General features: G+C 44.1%; 2 protein-coding genes across 2 annotated transcripts in view; one reads left to right on the forward strand and one right to left on the reverse strand.

Moving 5' to 3' along the window:
* Positions 1-934: 934 nt before the first annotated feature.
* On the forward strand, positions 935-14,987 carry LOC130018223 (glutathione S-transferase-like). The gene is made up of 6 exons (XM_056108993.1): positions 935-1,021; positions 4,288-4,339; positions 5,784-5,916; positions 6,805-6,946; positions 12,786-12,917; positions 14,817-14,987. Exons 1-6 carry the CDS (start codon positions 935-937, stop codon positions 14,985-14,987), a joined length of 717 nt encoding a protein of 238 aa, XP_055964968.1.
* Positions 14,988-17,242: 2,255 nt separating this feature from the next.
* The window catches only part of TMEM14A (transmembrane protein 14A), an 8,322-nt gene continuing 6,995 nt past the window's right edge, over positions 17,243-18,569 (reverse strand). The window contains exon 5 of the mRNA XM_056108994.1: positions 17,243-17,744. Within this exon, the coding sequence (XP_055964969.1) occupies positions 17,705-17,744 (40 nt within the window). The 3' untranslated portion in view covers positions 17,243-17,704. The remainder of the gene's footprint in view (positions 17,745-18,569) is intronic.

The raw sequence follows: 18,569 nt of genomic DNA on the forward strand, positions 1-18,569 counted from the left end.
CTAATGCTCTGGCCCTGCTTAACTGCTTTTATTGTAAATCCCAATGAGTCATTGAAAATGACTTCTTGAATGCTGTCTCTGGGCTTCGGGGGATACAAGAATTAAAATACCGAGATTAATTTGCAAAGGGAAAAATTTCAACCTCCCCTAATCGCTCTAAGTTTTGCTGGTCTTGGCATTTCCTGGTAGGAGGAGAGAGGAGAGAGTCTACAAATAAAAAGGAAAAAATGCTAGCACGCCAAACACTCACCACGGCTGCAGGAGAAGCTGGTCAGTTTGACTTTCCACGTCCTTCGGTCTGACTTGCTCATTCTACTCTCTCTCTCTCTCTCTCTCTCTCTCTCTCTCTCTCTCTCTTTCTCTCACTCACTAGCTCTCTCTTGCTCCTTTCTCTATGTATAATATTTATATTATATTTATATTTATAATGGGCTGGAGCAATAGCACAGCGGGTTTGCCTTGGACACGGCCGGCCCGAGTTCGATTCCTCCGCCCCTCTCGGAGAGCCTGGCAAGCTACCGAGAGTATCTTGCCCGCACGGCAGAGCCTGGCAAGCTACCCGTGACGTATTCAATATGCCAAACACAGTACCAACAAAGTCTCCAATGGAGACGTTACTGGGCCCGCTCAAGCAAATCGATGAACAACAGGAGGACAGTGACAATGATCAGTATATTTATAATATATTATATTTTAATATTATTTATATTATCTATTTTTAAAATTAGGTTCTTAGAACCCCAATGAATGAGAATAAGCTCCATTTGAGACGAGCACAGAGTAGGCCGCTTTAAAGCTGAGAGCAGTTTTCATTTGGGGCTTGGACTGCAGTTTGAGGCTCCCTGCCATGCCGGGCCCCGAGCTTGTCCCAAACGCCTCTCTCTCCGCACTCTCCCTGCAGACTTCATCGCCGTCGATCCTCAGGACCCGAAGCATGGCAGGGCGGCCCAAGCTTCACTACTTCAATGGCCGAGGCCGGATGGAAACCATCCGGTGGCTCCTTGCTGCCGCTGGAGTGGAGGTAAATGATGGATTTATTCGGAGTCGTTTTGCCCTGGGGTCTTTGAGCTTTTGAATAGTGCCAAGATCTATAGAGGATTCCTTGTATGGTTCTCAGACAACAAGCAACTTAAACGAGAGTTTGTAAGCGAGGCTTGTTCTTTTAAGCAATTGTCCCAAGTACTGTGGAAAGTGGTGGTTGACAGACCTCAGCCCAGGGGGTGTCCAGAATGTTTAAGGGAGGAACGGTCACGATCACGATCATTCTGTTGTTCATCGATTGCCTCGAGCAGGCACCAGTAACGTCTCCTTCGTCCTAGCCCTGAGATTTTAGAAAGTGCCATGTTCAAGGCTCTTTCAGGGTCAGGAGAATGAGATCCATCATTGTTTCTGGTTTTGGGCATTTTGAGTATGCCACGGGGAGTTTGCCAGACTCTGCCGTGTGGGCAGGACATTTTTGGTGGCCTGCCAGGTTCTCCAGAGTAGATAATAAGATGTCGCAAGGTTTTATAGTCTCTGGGTTTTGGCCGTTGATGGGACCAACGTGGCGCTGGAGGCAGTTGGTGGGTGTGACGCCTACCTACTGGAAGATGGGGGATCTGGGTGGAGAAGGCCCAGCCCCGATCCAAGCAGGCTTGCAGATCTCAGCCCCGGGACTTGCAAGCCTGTGTTCCTCTTCTGGTTCCTTCATGCATGAGGCTTGTCCGGATGTCTGGAGAGTGGTCTCAGCATGGCTGTGGTTCCAGAGGTCTTCAGCTGCCAGGGCACTGCTCGGGGTGGGGAGGGAAACTCAACCCACCCCCCTTCAAGGAGCCCCAGTGAGGACGGCCAGGTGCGGGGGCAGGAGATTCTTAAGGGAGAAAGAAAGTTAGAAAGTTTATTTGTTCGTTCTTAACCAAGATACACCAGTTCTGCTTTCTGGGCCGCATGAGATTCTTTCTTGGCTTTCTGATTCCTCATTCTTTATTTTAAACTTTTTGTTTGTTTGTTTGTTTGTTTGGGGGACTACGCCTGGTAATGCTCAGAGCTTACTCCTTACTTTGTGCTCAGGGATCACTCCATATGTTCAGGGGAACATATGGGTGCCAGGGATCAAACACAGGTGAGCTGCATGCAAGGCGAGTGTCCTAACCTCTGTACTGGCCTCCTCGATTCCTCAGTATCGGCATCATCAGTATCTTGTCAGTATCTGAAGAAAAAAAAAATTTTTTTAAATTTTATTTCCATAAGGTTGTTCACATTAATTGATTATATTCAATATGTCAACACCAATCCCACCACATTACACCTTTCCACCACCGTTATTTCGAATTTTCCCACCACCGTTCAAGCCTGGCTGCCAGGGGCAGATATTAAATAAGTTATTTTCTGTTGCTTATTATGAACACCATGAAAGGTCACACGGCCGCTTTTGTGGCCATGTGCTTCCGGAATTCTAAAATTGTAAATGGTTGGGGTCCAGGGTCATCTCTATAGGGAACTGATCCATTTTGAGATTCAATTGAGAGTCTCTGGATCAAGGCCGTTGATGCGCTGAGATGGTGCCCGAAGGCAGATCGTGGGTATGACAGCCAGGACCCCAAGCGGGCGGGGTGATGGGAAGGGCCAGCCTGTCTTCACTGCCACCACGTGGCCTGGAGTCTTAGTCCTGGAACCCACATACCTGGGTTTTGCTTCTGGAAGCTCGTAGACACCGGGGATTCTTCTGGAGTGGGTGGGGAGGGCACACCCGCTCCATCTGAGATGCCCCAGTGGAATTGGCTCAGTACAGGGTCCGGAGAGATCTCTGACAAGCTCTGAAGAAAATTCTTTAATCTCCTTCTGTGCCTCAAATCTCCTTCTGATGGGAATTCTCACACGATTTAAGAATTAAACAATCACGCCCTAGCCTATGTGATTGTTTTAGGGCCTTTGCACTAGCTGACACAACACCTCACAGAATAAGCTCTTAAACAGAACAGAAAATGGAACCAAAAAACATGTTTTTAAGTACAGGTGGAAAAACGTTTTTGTGTTATCTGGCAAGATTCACTCTAGCTATGGGGACATGCCTCCGATGCTTCCGGCCTAAGACATTTATTTGAGTATACCCCATGGTGTTCCACATGCCCCTCACCCAACTGTGAGTCCCTCCAAAACCTCCCAACCCTCCTGCCACTTCCAGAGAAGCCCCCCAACCACCCTTGAGGGGACATGAGGTTGGGCTCCACTTTCCCAGCTCCTGAAGGCAGGTATGAGAGTGAGCAGGAAGAACTACCCAGGACTTCCAGTCAGGAGGAATTAGGAGAAATTAAAACAATAAACATGCTGGTTTCAAAGAAAAAAAACCTTACTTTCTGAAAGCCTGAACATTACAAGTAATTTTAAACAGAGGGAAAATGCTTTGGGGGAGGACTGTGTCCTACTTTACGTATCTCTAACATTCCAGAATGTTCTTTTTGGCATCAAACTCTGTATTATGGCATCTTCCTCTGAGAATAATTTAAATCCTTCATCTTTACCAAGATGCTACTATCTGGAATGTAGTGGATTGGAAGAGATTGGGAGGGATTGTAGTTCCACTTTCTCCTTTCCTTAGCTGAGAAACTTTTAGCAAATCGCTCAGAAAAGAAGTGGCCAAATACTCTTATGCTAGTTATTGCCTGTGCTTTTGTTTTTGGAGATGGCGCTCGGTAGGGCACTTGTCTTGCATGTGCGAGGTTCTGGGTGTGATCCCTGGTGTCACAAAAAATAAAGAAGAAACAATCAGTATCACTCAACAGTTATGAGACAGGATTAACAGTGGTCAATTATTGAGCCAAGCTTGGGAGCTAATCTTGACGTGATGTATCTATTTTAGCCAGTACCACGAAGTCTTAACTTCATTTTCACACATTCGCAAACTAAAATTAGAAGAGGGTAATTTGTCTGCGGTAATTTAGGAGAAAAAGCTGCAGTCTGAGGCCTGAACAATAACTCTTGAATGCCCATATACTCACCAGTGGTCTTCAACCACCTGTTCACGGACAGGTGCTGGTCCGCAGTTGTAAAAAAGGTTGAAGACCATTATTCTACACAACACAACAGTGGGTGCAAATACTGTTCAACTAAGTAGTAAATCCTTTGCTTTAGTTTTCTGGGAAAGCTTCCTTAGTTTTGAGGAAGCTCGAGACTATTAATTCAAGTGACTTGAAATGTTGGCTCAATGCTGATCAGACCCGTTACTTCGGTTTTCCTATGATATCAACAGCAAAAATCACAAGAAAATAGCACCGACAATATATTCTTACTTTTTTTTTAATTCTTTAGTTTGAAGAACAACTTTTTGAAACTCGTGAAGAATTTGAGAAATTAATCCAAGGTGAGATAAAAGTTTATGTTCGCATATCGCGTGAGACCAGGATGAGATGGCTCTTTGCTACCATGAAAGCAGACACAACTACAAATACTCTAAAGACAAGCGTAAGAATTAAGTAGTCAGTCCTGATTGATCTAGGTAAGAAATTCACTCTTCTTCGTGAAAACACTGCACTTTCTAGTTTATTTTTGAGTGCAGAGTTCTCGGAAGATTAACAAAGCATGGCCCAGTGAGCTGGAGCGATAGTACAACAAGTAGAGCAATTGTCTTGCACCCAACCAACCCCAGTTTGATCCTTGGTACCATGTATGGTCCCCCAAGCACTGTCAGGAGTGATCCCTCAGCGCAGAGTCAAGAGTAAGCCTTAAGCACTTCTAGGTGTGGTTCCAAAACAAAATTGAAAATTATACGGCCTGTCATCTGTCCTCTGCAGGGGAGATGACTGGGATTTCCACTGGGGGAAAGGGCATGCAAGGGACATGAATGACTCAAGGAGGAGAGCGTTGAGAAATACTGCACGGTTGGTGTGTGGAAGGTACAAAGCTTTGCTTCCGGCTGAGGTTAGATATTTTTCTATTATAAGCAGAGGAGTGATGGAGAGGTTTTACCCAGAACCTTACAACTCCGGAAAGATCACCAGGTAGTCTGTGGGGAGAGCAGATGAGCTCGCCTGGGAGGCAGGCACTGTCATGGGAGCTCTGAGGTCAGGAGAGCGGGTGGCATAGGAAACAGAAAGTGGGAGGGTGGGGGACCGTTGGCAGAGAAAAAGCTTGTGTGTCTAAGTTTTCATTATCTCCCAAGGCACTCGTGATCCGATCTTACACCATACCCATTCTGCTAGGAATAAATGTGCACAGGTACACACACACACACACACACACACACACACACACACACACACACACCACGTGCAGACATACACACAATTTCTCCTTTTAGTCTTTAAAATATTTTACTGTTATTTGATTCCTCATACTATTTTTTAGTATGAAGTATACTGTTTTGTATGAGGTGATCATTTATTGATGATCATTAATAAATCAATCTTATTTAATAAATTAAATTGTTGCTTAATCAGCTGCCGATAGTATTCCATATGCCAAACACAGTAACAAGAAGTCTCACAATGGAGACACTACTGGGCCCGCTGGAGCAAATCGATGAACAACGGGAGGACAGTGGGCAATCTCAATGATATTTAATAATTAATAAATGTATTAACTAATAAATTAGGTAAATTGATCAAGTTAATTTACTTTTGCTTTGGGAACCAGTGGAGCGGTGCTCTCCGCTGGGGCTGGGAGACAGAACTCAGGGTCTTCTGCATGCAAAGCATGCCTTCTGCCTGTGGGGCTGTCTCTCTGAGCCCTTTTCGGAGGACCTCTAAAGAAAATGTCACTTTTATTGGGGACCATAAATAATGCTTCTTTCCTTTGGATGCTTTAAGGTGGAGCCCTGATGTATGAACAAGTGCCCATGGTGGAAATCGATGGGATGAACTTGGTTGAAACCAGAGCTATCTTAAGATACATAGCTGCAAAATATGACTTGTATGGAAAGAACCGGAAAGAACAAGCCTGGTACGATAATCACTGCTAAGTAAGAAGAAGAAGAAGAACAACAAGGAACCTGATAGCTCTAGGCTTGTTAGCAATCGGTCATGTAGTCTAGGTCTTTGCAGGTTAAGAGAAATTCTTATTTTGTTTTCAACTCCCTATTTCTTTGTTTTGCTGCTGCTTTCTTCTCAATGACAACGAGTCACACACACACATACACACACACACACACACACGCCTGGTTGTGGTGTTCATCATGTACATGCTGACTGGGAGTTGCACTCCTGGTCACAGTGCTCACTCTAATTGTGCTGTTTGTTGTGGGTTGGACCCTTTCATTTTGGTGCTCACACACACGTCAGGCTGTGGACCACATGTCACATACTCTTTTGTGGCCCAGGGGGTCCCAGAAAGTAGACTTTTTCTGGCATCACACTCATTGCATGTGGGCAGCACCAGGGATCAAACTCTAAATCTCAGGTTTGCAATGTGGGCGCTTATGCCAATGAGTCATGCCCTGTGTGCTTCCAGTAGTTTTGTTTGTTCTTTTGGTGGTGGCAGGGAGGGCCACTCTTGGTGATTCTCAGGTACTCAGGACTTACTCCTGGCTCTGCATTCAGGGACCAGTCCTGGTGGTGCTCGGGACACCATATGCAGTGACTGGTCAGCTGTATGAAATGCAAGCGCCTTACCTTCTGTGCTGTCTCTCTGGCCTCAGTACTCTTGGTTTTAACTTTAAAAAAAACATTAAATAAAAGAAAACTGTGTAAGAAACACCTAATTTCAGATCTTGGGACTAAAACAACTGATAATTATGTCGAGGCATTAACTCATCTGCTCCTAATGCTTCTTTGACTCAAGAAAGGACAATTCGCTTCATGTGGAACTCTTGAATTCTCCCCTTGCCTCTAGGATTGATATGTATGTCGAAGGCTTGAAGGACCTGAGTGACATGATTATGTTCCTTCCACTCTCATTGCCTGAAGAGAAGGAGATGAATCTCCAGTACGTTCTCGACAGGGCCACGCAAAGATTCTTCCCTGTCTACGAGAAGGTAAGCGGCGAATGCCTGCCCTGCGCTAGCACTTGCGTCGTGGGGAAGGAAAACAACCGAACAATTCCAAAACATTTCCTTTGCCAAATTCGTCCTCCAAATGTCGTGCCCGAAGAGACAAGGTGCAGGCTTTGTATGTGGCTGTCTGCCAGGTAGCTGAAATTTTGTGGAGACCCCACTCTCCTGAACGCTGCTTGCTGGTCGCCAAAGCCCAAACCCCAACTCTCATCAAAAATCAATCCTTCCTTCCTTCCTTCCTTCCTTCCTTCCTTCCTTCCTTCCTTCCTTCCTTCCTTCCTTCCTTCCTTCCTTCTTCCCTCCCTCCCTCCCTCCCTTCCTTCCTTCCTTCCTTCCTTCCTTCCTTCCTTCCTTCCTTCCTTCCTTCCTCCCTCCCTTCTTTCCTTCCTTCATTCCTTCCTTCCTTCCTCCCTCTCTCCCTCTCTCTTTCCCTTCCTCTCTTCCTCTCTACCTCCTTCCCTCCCTCCCTTCCTCCCTCCCTCCCTCCCTCTCTCCCTCCCTCCCTCCCTCCCTCCCTCCCTTCTTTCCTGCTTTATGTATAACTGCTGCACTATTTGTGTTTCTGATGATATTAGAATTTCGGTTGCCTGATTACATTCTGGAATAAAATTGGGTTTTATAAAGAAGAATCTAATGGGGAACCCCAAGTTACTTGGAGTGGTGGGGTGGGATGTGTAGAAAGGATACAAATCATTTTTAAAATGTACTGGATAGTATGGGCTGGAGAGATAGCACAGCGGTAGGGCGTTTGCCTTGCACGCAGCCGGCCTGGCCAAGCCGGGTTTGATTCCTCCGCCCCTCTCGGAGAGCCCGGCAAGCTACCGAGAGTATCTCGCCCGCACGGCAGAGCCTGGCAAGCTCCCCATGATGTATTCGATATGCCAAACACAGTAACAAGTCTCACAATGGAGACGTTACTGGGCCTGTTCTAGCAAATCGATGAACAACAGGAGGACAGTGCAGTGGACAGTGCAGTGCTACTGGATAGTATACTGAATTAGAGCAGTTCATATTGCTTAGTAGAATGGTACCCAGTATTCTAAAGTTAAGAAAACATGTTTAAAAATATTTTCATCTCGGAAACCCAAGTCCCCGAGAACAGATGACTGGTTAAAAAAACTTTGGTACATCTATACAATGGAGCACTATGCAGCTGTTAGAAAAGATGAAGTCATGAAATTTACATACAAGTGGTACCACATGGAAAGTATCATGCTAAGCGAAATGAGTCAGAAAGAGAGGGACAGAGATAGAAAGATTGCATTCATCTGGGGAACATAAAGCAACAAAATAGGAGACTCACACCCAAGAATAGCCGAGATAAGTGTACCAGGAGGTTTACTCCATGGCTTGGAGGCCAGCCGCACACTCTAGGGGCAAAGGCAGCTCAGATAGAGAAGGGAGCACCAAGTAAAGGGTGTTGGGAGGATCCTCCCAAGATGGGAGATACATGCTGAAAGTAGACTATATGATTGGAAAGTAGACTGAACATGATTGCCACTCAATGCCTCTTTTGCAAAACTCAGCAACCGAAACGAGAGAGAGAACAAAAGGGAATGCCCTGCCATAGAGGCGGGATGAGATGGGGGATCGAAGGGGTGGGAGGGACACTGGGATTGGTGGGGGTAGAGAATGGGCACTGGAGGAGGGATGGGTGCTCGATCATTGTATAACTGAAACCCAAGTACAAAAACTTGTAAGGTCAACAAATGTACGTCATGGTGTTTCACTAATAAAAAAAATATATTTTCATCTCGGGCTGGAACATTATTACAGTGGGGAGGGTTCTTGCCTTGCATGTGGCAGACTGGGTTAGATGCCTCCTGGTACCCCATCTCGTCCCCCAAACTCCACCAGGAGTCAACCCAAAGTACTGCCAGATGTGGTCCGAAAACAAAACAAAACGAAAACCTTTCATCTCTCTGATTTTTTTTTTTTTTGGCCATACCTGGTGCTACTCAGGCCTTCACCCTGTCTCTGCATTCAGGGATCACTTCTGGTGGTACTTGGGGGACCATACGTGTTTTCAGGGGGGACAAATTCAGGTCAGCCTCTTGCACACAAGAACCTTACCTGTTGTATTCTCTGACTTTCTCTGCATTTTTATTTTATTTTTTTATTTTTGGTTCGGGGGCCACATCCAGAAGTACTCAGGAGTTACTCCTGACTACGTGCTCAGGAATTACTCCTGGTTCTCAGGGGGCCATATGGGAAGTTGGACATTGAATCCTGGTCAGCCTCTTGCAAGGCAAGCATCGTATTTGCTGTACTGTCTCTCTGGACTCTCTCTGCATTTTGAACACCTGAAAATGCATTAAATGACTTCAGTATTAAGTGAATTCTTACTAAATTTCATGAAATAAAAGTTAGATAGCCTCTTTAGTTATTCATTCTCTTGTCTCTCAGATAAGGTCATTATATTATCAGCCAACCTAGGAAAAGATCATGCATATTGCATATTAAGACTTTAATAAAACATTAGTCACATGAACTTCCATACTTCCCTTTGACATTGACTTAATCCATTTCATTTAACAAATATTTTAAATATACATTTAAATATTTTTATCATAATATCTTTTTAATCATATAATACAGATTATTTGATACTTAAGTAATTCACGTTGATTACAGATACTCTAACCTCCTAGATTGTGCTTTTTTTTTCTTCATTACCATTGGTGAGTTTATCAATCCCCTTGATCTGCACTGGGAGATGAATCAGTGTATATCATAAGCTTAGAAAGCGTATCTTTCCTTCAAAAGATAATCTGGTCTTTTGAAAGTAGCATGCAACTTAAGTGACCTTTCTCTTAGGATTTTATCAATACAGATAGTGGAATGGGCATAAACTACCACTCATTCCAGTGACTAAAGTTTTATTTTTGAATACTACGAGGTGTAGAGACTTCCAGGGTTGAAATATAACAATAACATCATCACTAACAACAGCATTAATCATGATGCCTCATTTCACTAAGTGCTTATCATGCACCGGGCTCTGTGAACCCCCCTTCACAGATCTGGTTAAATCATAATAATAACTTTAATAATATTAACCCCATAAAAGGGCTTAAAGAAGCAAAGCAATGTGGTCAGTGCCACACAGCTAATAAAGGAAACTGCACCCACACCTCTGAAATCTCATCAAATGCCCAAGTATCATAGTTAATAATTTAGTGACATCCAACTCCAGTCTTTCATTTTTTTTTTTTTTAGTCAACGGATTTTTGGCTCAAAGTGGTCCCATAATCAGAATCCTTTTAGAGGAAAAAATTTTTTTTAATTTTCTTATAAAAGTAAGGTTGGGGCCAGAGAGATAGTACAGGGATAAAGAAACTTGTCTTGCATATTGCCTGCTAATACTGGCTTAATCTTCAGCACCAAATATGGTTCTCCAAGCCATAGAAATCACTCGGGGTAATCTCTGAGCACAGAGACACAAGTAAGCCCTGAGCACCACTGGGTTTGGCCCAAACTACCTCCAAGCCCCCCAAAAAGATTGAGGCTCTCTTTGCAAAGAGCAGTATATCTGAATAATATCTCGGCATGCTGACAGAGTGAGTGGAGAGAAAACCATCAACAGAAGAACCACCAACCCAGTCTTGAGGAATAAAATTACTCAATAAGGTCCACAGAGTAGGACCTTGAAGAAGAAACAAAATAAGACAAAGGCACATGAGATAAAGGTATTCACAATACATCAGAATTGTTTTTGAATGTTTTGGTTACATTGTGGTTATGTTCTTGTTTGTGGTGTACAAAATGACTGCCCCTCTAGCACCACCAGAATGTCCAAGACCTTCTGCCATCTTCCCTGGCATCACTTCCAATTCATTTACTTCACCCTCCCGCCCTCCGCCTTGGCAACCTCAGTTGTGTAGTCAAAGTCCAGTGAGCTGTTGTCATTAGATGTGTGTCCATTCCGTTGTATATTTATATATATATATATTTTTAATTTATTTATTGAGTCACCATAAGAACAGTTACAAAGATTTCAGGTTTAAGTCTCGGTCATGCAATGATCAAACATCCATCATATTTTCCACCACCAAGAACCCCAATATACCCCCACCTGCCTGTGAGGCAGATGATTTCCACTTAACTCTATTTTGATGACATTCATTATTTTGACAAAAGATGCAACATTATTATTTGGAATTTCCCCCCAACAATCAGACCTGCTGAAAAGGCATCGTGAAATAATTTGTTTTTGTTCTCTATTGCTGGTTATGAAGAGCATATGATGTCTTCGTAATATGCGGCCGTGCGATTTTGGATTTCTGATATTTTACTAATCAAGTCTGGAGGGATTTCTGGCAAAAGCTGCATAGTTCTGAGATTGGTTTGTGTGCCTCTGGGGCTATGACCGTGCCGGAGAGCCACTCGTGAGGGGCAACTCGTGGTCTCGGCAGGGCAGGAAGGATGTGCTGGTTCTTCCACCCCGTTTCATGAGGCCACAGTTGCCCCGTCACTGCTGGCTCATACCTGGCTATCCAATAGGCTCTGAGGCGGTGGCCACCGTGCTGCAGGGTAGGGTTGGGGTGGGGGTGGAAGGCAGAAGAGACAGACACCCTTTCCCTCGGTGGGAGGGGGGGTGGGGCACGGCGCCATAGCTTAATGCATAGTCCATTCACATTTCTGCCAAAAGCTGCTGGTTTCCGAATTAGGTCCGTGTGTCCTTTGTTTTTTAATACCACACAGGAGTGAGACCACTGGGTATCTGTCCATGCTCTGACCCCCTTTGCTTAGCACGACCCTCCTCTCGTGCCATCTGAGTTGTAACAAAAGGCAACATTTCATTTTTCCTTATAGCAGAGAAGTATTTTTGTAGCTGAGAAGGATTAAATTCAGGAAATTTTAACTCCATTACTGCTCTTCTGTGAAATAAATAAATAAATAAATAACTGCAGTTCCTAGAGAGAAGGGTTATTAGTAGAGTTTGCATAGCTAATAATGGCACAGAATGAAGAGGAACTTAACCTCTGAACTTCTAGAGTGTTGGGGAACAGTTTTCCCCCAAAGGTGCCCGGATACGCTGCATCCGGGTCAGGGCAGACGTGGGGCAAAGGATGACAGGCAGGAGGAGAAAACACCCTCCAGGAGCAGCTGATGGCTGTTGACTTTATTGCCAAAGACACACATGTTCTATGGAGGGTCTCGGCTTTACAGTAAGGTCCAATCACATCAAATTTCGCATTGTTGACCTAGTACCTTTCCAACTCTGTTTTGTCCCGGTCCAATCCCAATCTAGGCTAGATGCTGCCGTTAGGATGACTTGCTAGACACACGTGACAGTTTCTGTGTCTAGAGCTCATGTGACGAGGAGGTCGAGTGAGGCTCAAGGCCAGACACCTGGTCCAGCTGACACCCCGTTCTTGCCAATTTTGACCCGATACTCCCTTTCTGTAGAACCTCCCTTCTGGGCCGCTTGGCAAGGTCAGGTCTTATCTACTCCAGTGCCTCTAGCCACGTTCCACACCAGAGAACTTACTGCCACATCTGCACTGTAGCACTGTCGTCCCTTTGTTCATCAATTTGCTGGAACTGACACCAGTAACGCCTCCATTGTGAGACTTGTTGTTACTGTTTTGGGCATACGGAATACGCCATGGGGAGCTTGCCAGGCTCTGCCGTGCGGGCGGGATACTCTCGGTAGCTTGCCGGGTTGTCTGAGAGGGATGAAGGAATCGAACCCCATCTGGCCGCTTGCAAGACAAACACCCTAACCCGCTGTGCTATCGCTCCAGCCCACTCTAACAGGCTTTGAGTCACCTGCTTGTAACTCCCTAATTTCACTTCCTTTCCAACTACCTCACAGGCGCTAGGAAACCACGGACAAGATTTTCTTGTGGGCAATCGGCTGAGCTGGGCGGATGTACAGCTCCTTGAAGTCATCTTAATGGCTGAAGAGTGCAAAGCCAGTGTTCTCGCGGGCTTCCCTCTGTTACAGGTAATAGTTCCCAAGAGCTGCAGGGTGGACGGATTTGTGTCCTTTGTGTATTCTGTCATTTGATCATTCATGATCATTTAGGAGCTTACTGGCTTCGCTATGCCAAGGCCTGTGCTGAAGAGCCAGAAGCCCTCAAGGGAAGCAAGTTGGAGGGGAAAAGCTTAGATATAAACGGTATTCACTCTATCACGGTGACTGTATCACTGTCATCCCGTTGTTCATCGATTTACTCAAGTGGGCGCCAGTAACGTCTCCGTTGGTCCCAGCCCTGAGATTTTAGCAACCTCTCCTTACTCGTCTTTCCCAATGCTGCCTTATTGGAGGCTCTTTCAGGGTCAGAGGAACGAGACCCGTTATTGTTACTGTTTTTTTGGCATATTGAATACATCATGGGTAGCTTGCCAGGCTCTGTCGTGCGGGCAGGATACTCTCAGTAGCTTGCTGGGCTCTCCATTCAATAAATGGTATTGAAGAAGAAAATGATATAGGGAAGCAAATGAAGGCCAGTTAGGCCCAGTGGTTCTCAGGGGCTATTCTTGGGTCGTGCTGAGCAGTGGCTCCTGGCAGTGCTCAGAGCACCACATCTGGTGCTGGGAACTGAATCGGGGTTGGCTGCAGGCAAGGCAAGTTCCTCAATCCTTGTACTATCTCCCTGACCCATCCTTGACCCTTTTAAAATTATATTGCTCTTCTGTTTGTTATATCTATTTTTGAAATACTCAGAACCATATATTTATCCACTGATTTTTCTTCTAGAATAACTTAGTGAAAATAATAGATTCAGTGTCTGAGGGGCCACAGAGTTAATACAGGACACAGCCTTGCATACAGTCGATATGGGTTAGATCTCCAGCACCCAAGATGGTCTCCCAAGCACCACCAGGAGTGATCCCTGAGTGCAGAGCCAGGATTAAGCCCTGAGCACCATCAGGTGTTACCACTCCTTCCTAAAAACAAACAAACAAACAAAAATAAAAACCCAAGAAATCAGTATTTGAGAAATATTGACATAAATGATACAGACACAGCTTTATATAGCTATGATTATATCAAAGATTTATATATAATCAAAGATTATATATAAAAAACATGCTTATCAGGTAAATGAGGGCTTCTCTTCATGAGTTATGGACCAGAATATTACGCAATATTTGTTTTATAATGTTGCCATACTCATTTTATGGTTGTAGGTATTTCCATACTTAATATTGTATCATTAAAATACAAATATTAAGAAAAGTATCACTTGGTTCCATCCTATATACAATGAGGGGGATCTCAGGCAGTGTTCGGACCCCGTCCAACCACTCCATGACTCTCGGCCAAACAGGTGTATGGTTCAATATAAGGGACCGAAAATATGGCGCAGCTCAGATCCTGCAGTGTGAGGGCGGATGTGGGCCCCTGTTTTAGTGCTCATTAGGCCTCAAAGGCCTTATCTGGTGGTACTCAGAGGATCATGTGGTGCCAGGGATCAAACTGAGATTGACCATATGCTAGGCATGTACCTTATCCCCTGTACTATATTTCCAGTTCTGCTGTATACATTTTCATGGTTCTTGAAAAACTTGCTTTCTACAAGGGAAATTGTCACATGATTTATGACAATCTCACTTCATCTAATATCAACAGGGAATATAAATTTCACTTACTGGTTTTTTTTTTTTTGGTGGTGGTGGTGGTGGTGTTTGATCTCCTAAAACGAAGGGATTGACCCCCTTATGCATGCAAAGTATGTGCCTTACCAATGAGCTACACCCCCAGCTTAAGACTATAAATTTTAGAAACATCTTTATATGTAAAAGAGAATGAATATATTTAACTTCTATTTTTCTACAGTCTCTCTGAATTGCATAGTTTCTGTACTCTCAAATGAATTGCATACTTTTGCCATTTCAGGAATTCAAGGCAAGAATTAGCTGCGTTCCAACAATTAATAAATTTCTCCAGGCTGGAAGCCAGAGGAAGCCTCCACTAGATGAAAAATCCATTGAGACAGTGAAGAATATATTCAAATTTGAACGTGGGATGTTTCTGAAAAACATGGCTACTATCATGGCTGAATACTGATCAACGAAGAAGTCTAAAGAACTTGGTAGATATTTCACTTTACATTTTTAGCACGACCCAGAAAGATATAAGGTCATTTTAATGAGGTAATAAGAATCATATGGAAATAAACTGCCTAACACATATGGAAGTCTGATAACCTTCTGCTTTTCATAAAATGGTAAAACACTATTTCCAATCATCTAAATAATATGACCTCTCTTCTGGTCATAGCACAGCGGGTAGGGCATCTGCCTTGCACGCAGCCAACATGGCCGACCCGAGTTCGATTCCTCCGCCCCTCTCGGAGAGCCCGGCAAGCTACCGAGAGTATTCGATATGCCAGACACAGTAACAACAAAGTCTCCAATGGAGACGTTACTGGGCCCGCTCGAGCAAATCGACGATCAACGGGAGGGCCTTTCTTTCTTTCTATTGAAAAAGAGCCAAATCATAAGAACTCAGTATGTCAAGGATTTCTTTAAAACTTAACCACCGGGGGCTGGAGCAATAGCACAGCGGGGAGGGCGTTTGCCTTGCACGCGGCTGACCCGGGTTTGATTCCCAGCATCCCATATGGTCCCCCGAGCACCACCAGGAGTGATTCCTGAGTGCAGAGCCAAGAGTAACCCCTGAGCATAGCCGAGTGTGACCCCAAAGCAAAAAAATAAATAAATAAAAATAAATAGATAAAACTTAACCACCAGCGACTGGAGCAACAGTACAGCAGGTGGGCTGCCTGCCTTTCACACAGCAAAGCACCTTCAATCCAGGGATCCCATATGTCACCTGAGCACTGCCAGGAGAGATCTCTGAATATAGAGCCAGGAACAAGCCCTGAGCATCTCCATGTGTGACCCAAATTCCGCCCCCTTGCCCCCCCAAAAAAAATCAACCACTCCCCTAAAGCCTCCCCCCAACAAAAAAATACCCAAACCACAGATATCATCATTACACACCGTTACAACCTTTGGGTGAAAGTCCAAGATACTGAGAGATGGAGAAGCCCAGGCAGTACCAAGACAGGCTATAAAGCAGCCAGGAGAAGCTAGGACTAGGTTCAGTTCCAGGATTCCTGGAATTGAGCACAGATACCTGGAATTGAGTCATGATTTCCCCAGAGTGAGATAGCCATGATGAGGTCAACTAAGGGTTATCAACCCTTAGTTGTATAAGGGAAGCCCCCCCTATACAACCCTTACGTAACTATTATGCAACCCTTACGTAACTCCAACTTATAACCAATCAGTTAAGTACAAGTAGTGGAAAGCCCCTCAGACTGAGGCCAAAAGGGTGGTCCTTGGAAAGTCTCTGTTATATAACGTTATGCTATAAAAGCCCCTCACTTTTGAGACTTGGGGCCGCTCCTTCTCAGACGAGGGCCCTTGCTCCAGCTAGCCAATAAAGACCCTTTGCTTACTGCATCACAACTTGCCTTTGTGTGATTCTTCTGGGGAGATCTCAACCCGGTTTAACAATACAATATTGTTTCAAATGAGTTTTTGCGGCTGACCTCGGTTCAATTCCCAGCATCCCATATGGTCCTCTGAGCATCACCAGGAATAATTCCTGAGTGCAGAGCCAGGAGTAACCCTTTGCACCGCCAGGTGTGACACAAAACTCAAAAAAAAAAAAAACATTAATTTCAGAATAATAACTTTTGAGAGAGAGAGAGAAGAGTGTGTGAGCAAGAGTTCTTATTTAAATAATTCTTCTCACTACTTCCATGAACAAGTTAAATTTTTTTTTTATTTTTATTAGTGAGACACCATGAGGTAAAGTTGTAGACCTACATATTTTGTGCTTGGGTTTCAATTATACAATGATCAAATACCCATCCCTCCACAGGTGCCCATTTCCCACCACCACGGATCCCAGTATCCCTCCCACCCCCCATCCCACCCTGCCTCTGTGGCAGGGAATTCCCTTTTGTTCTCTCTCTCTCTTATTGGGTGTTGTGGTTTGCAAAACAGGCATTGAGTGGCAATCATGTTTGGTCTATAGTCTGCTTTCAGCATGCTTCTCCCATCCTGGGAGGATCCTCCCAACACCCTTTATTTGGTGCTCCCTTCTCTATCTGAGCTGCCTTTTTACCCCTAGAGTGTGTGGCTGGCCTCCAAGCCATGGAGTAAAATTCCTGGTACTAATCTCGGCCACTCTTGGGTGTTATTCTCCTATTTGAACAAGTTAAATTTTAAGCACACATTGAGCACACAGAAAAGACACGAAAATGAAGCAAAAACATTTAAAGCAGAATGTCTTTTATTTGAATAATGAATATATTATAAGTTTACAGAGTGCTCAGAGATTGGGATATTTTTCAAGGAAAAATACAGGCATCAATACAGTTAAAATATAAAAGACATACTTTCTAAAATAACACAAATGACAACTAAATACACTTACATTCTCTGAATTCCACTTAGCGTATTCCATTATCTCATGAGCCGTACATAGTTTAATTCAAACTTATTGAATTTCCTTTAAAAAAAAGAATGCCATATACAGAAAACTAAACAAAGCAGATCAAAGATATCACAATTTGTTAGAGCTTAGTAAAAACAGTGCCTGACAATTAGAGTGCAATGGTTAAAAGTTTTTGTTTAAAAAGCCCTAAAGCAGTTTATTTTAGAGATGATTGTTTCTTCTGTTTCTAACAGAATACTGAAAACTTCTATTTTATAATATAGCTTCTAAATAAGAAGAGCAGGTTTTCGTTTTCCATTCCCCTTGACTTCTCAGACCAGCAGTAGGACAAGTCTCAGAATCATCATGAGGCTGGGTAAAGTAAAAGGGAAAGGGGGAGTCATTCACACGTGGCAGAAGACGGGAAGGACCCCCTCCCCACGACCTGCCATTCAACATTTCTCCCCTATTTCAATTCCCTGCAACAGTGACGGTTTCACTGTCTGTAATCCAAATTCCCAGATATGATGGAACCAGCCACTTCACAGTGCTCACGGAAAGGACAAGGACACGCAGGACTTGCTATTCAGCAAATCTGACCTAAAGCTTTATGATTAAAAAGGTTTATAAGGAAACATGAAAACTTCCCAAAATAGGTCCAAAGAGAAATTTGGAGGAACGGAGGATGGTAATAATATCACTATCTCGGCGACATCCCATTAACCGGGATCTTGTTTTCCTCATCTGTGAATAAACCCTACTTCTGAGTCTACCACCAAGAATCATTTTTAGAATCAAGCTAAAACTGGAAAGCAGCTCTTTCTAATCATAGCTCTCTCCCTAACCCACAGCCATACTAGAAAATTCTACCCAAGAGTTGAAAGAAAATTGATGATCGCAAAGAGGCTTAGGGACAAACACCCATGTTTTATTCTACCTTAACTCTTTTTCTTTCTTTCTTTCTTTTTTTTTTTTTTTTTTTTTTGCTTTTTGGGTCACACCTGGCGATGCACAGGGGTTACTCCTGGCTCTTCACTCAGGAATTACTCCTGGCAGTGCTCAGGGGACCATATGGGATGCTGGGAATTGAACCCAGGTCAGCCACATGCAAGGCAAACGCCCTACCCACTGTGCTATCACTCCAGCCCCATTCTACCTTAACTCTTTAATACACTTTTAAAGAATACTGAGATCCCT

The sequence above is a fragment of the Sorex fumeus genome, unplaced genomic scaffold (assembly GCF_029834395.1).
Source record: "Sorex fumeus unplaced genomic scaffold, SorFum_2.1 ptg000241l, whole genome shotgun sequence".
Lineage (NCBI taxonomy): Eukaryota > Metazoa > Chordata > Mammalia > Eulipotyphla > Soricidae > Sorex > Sorex fumeus.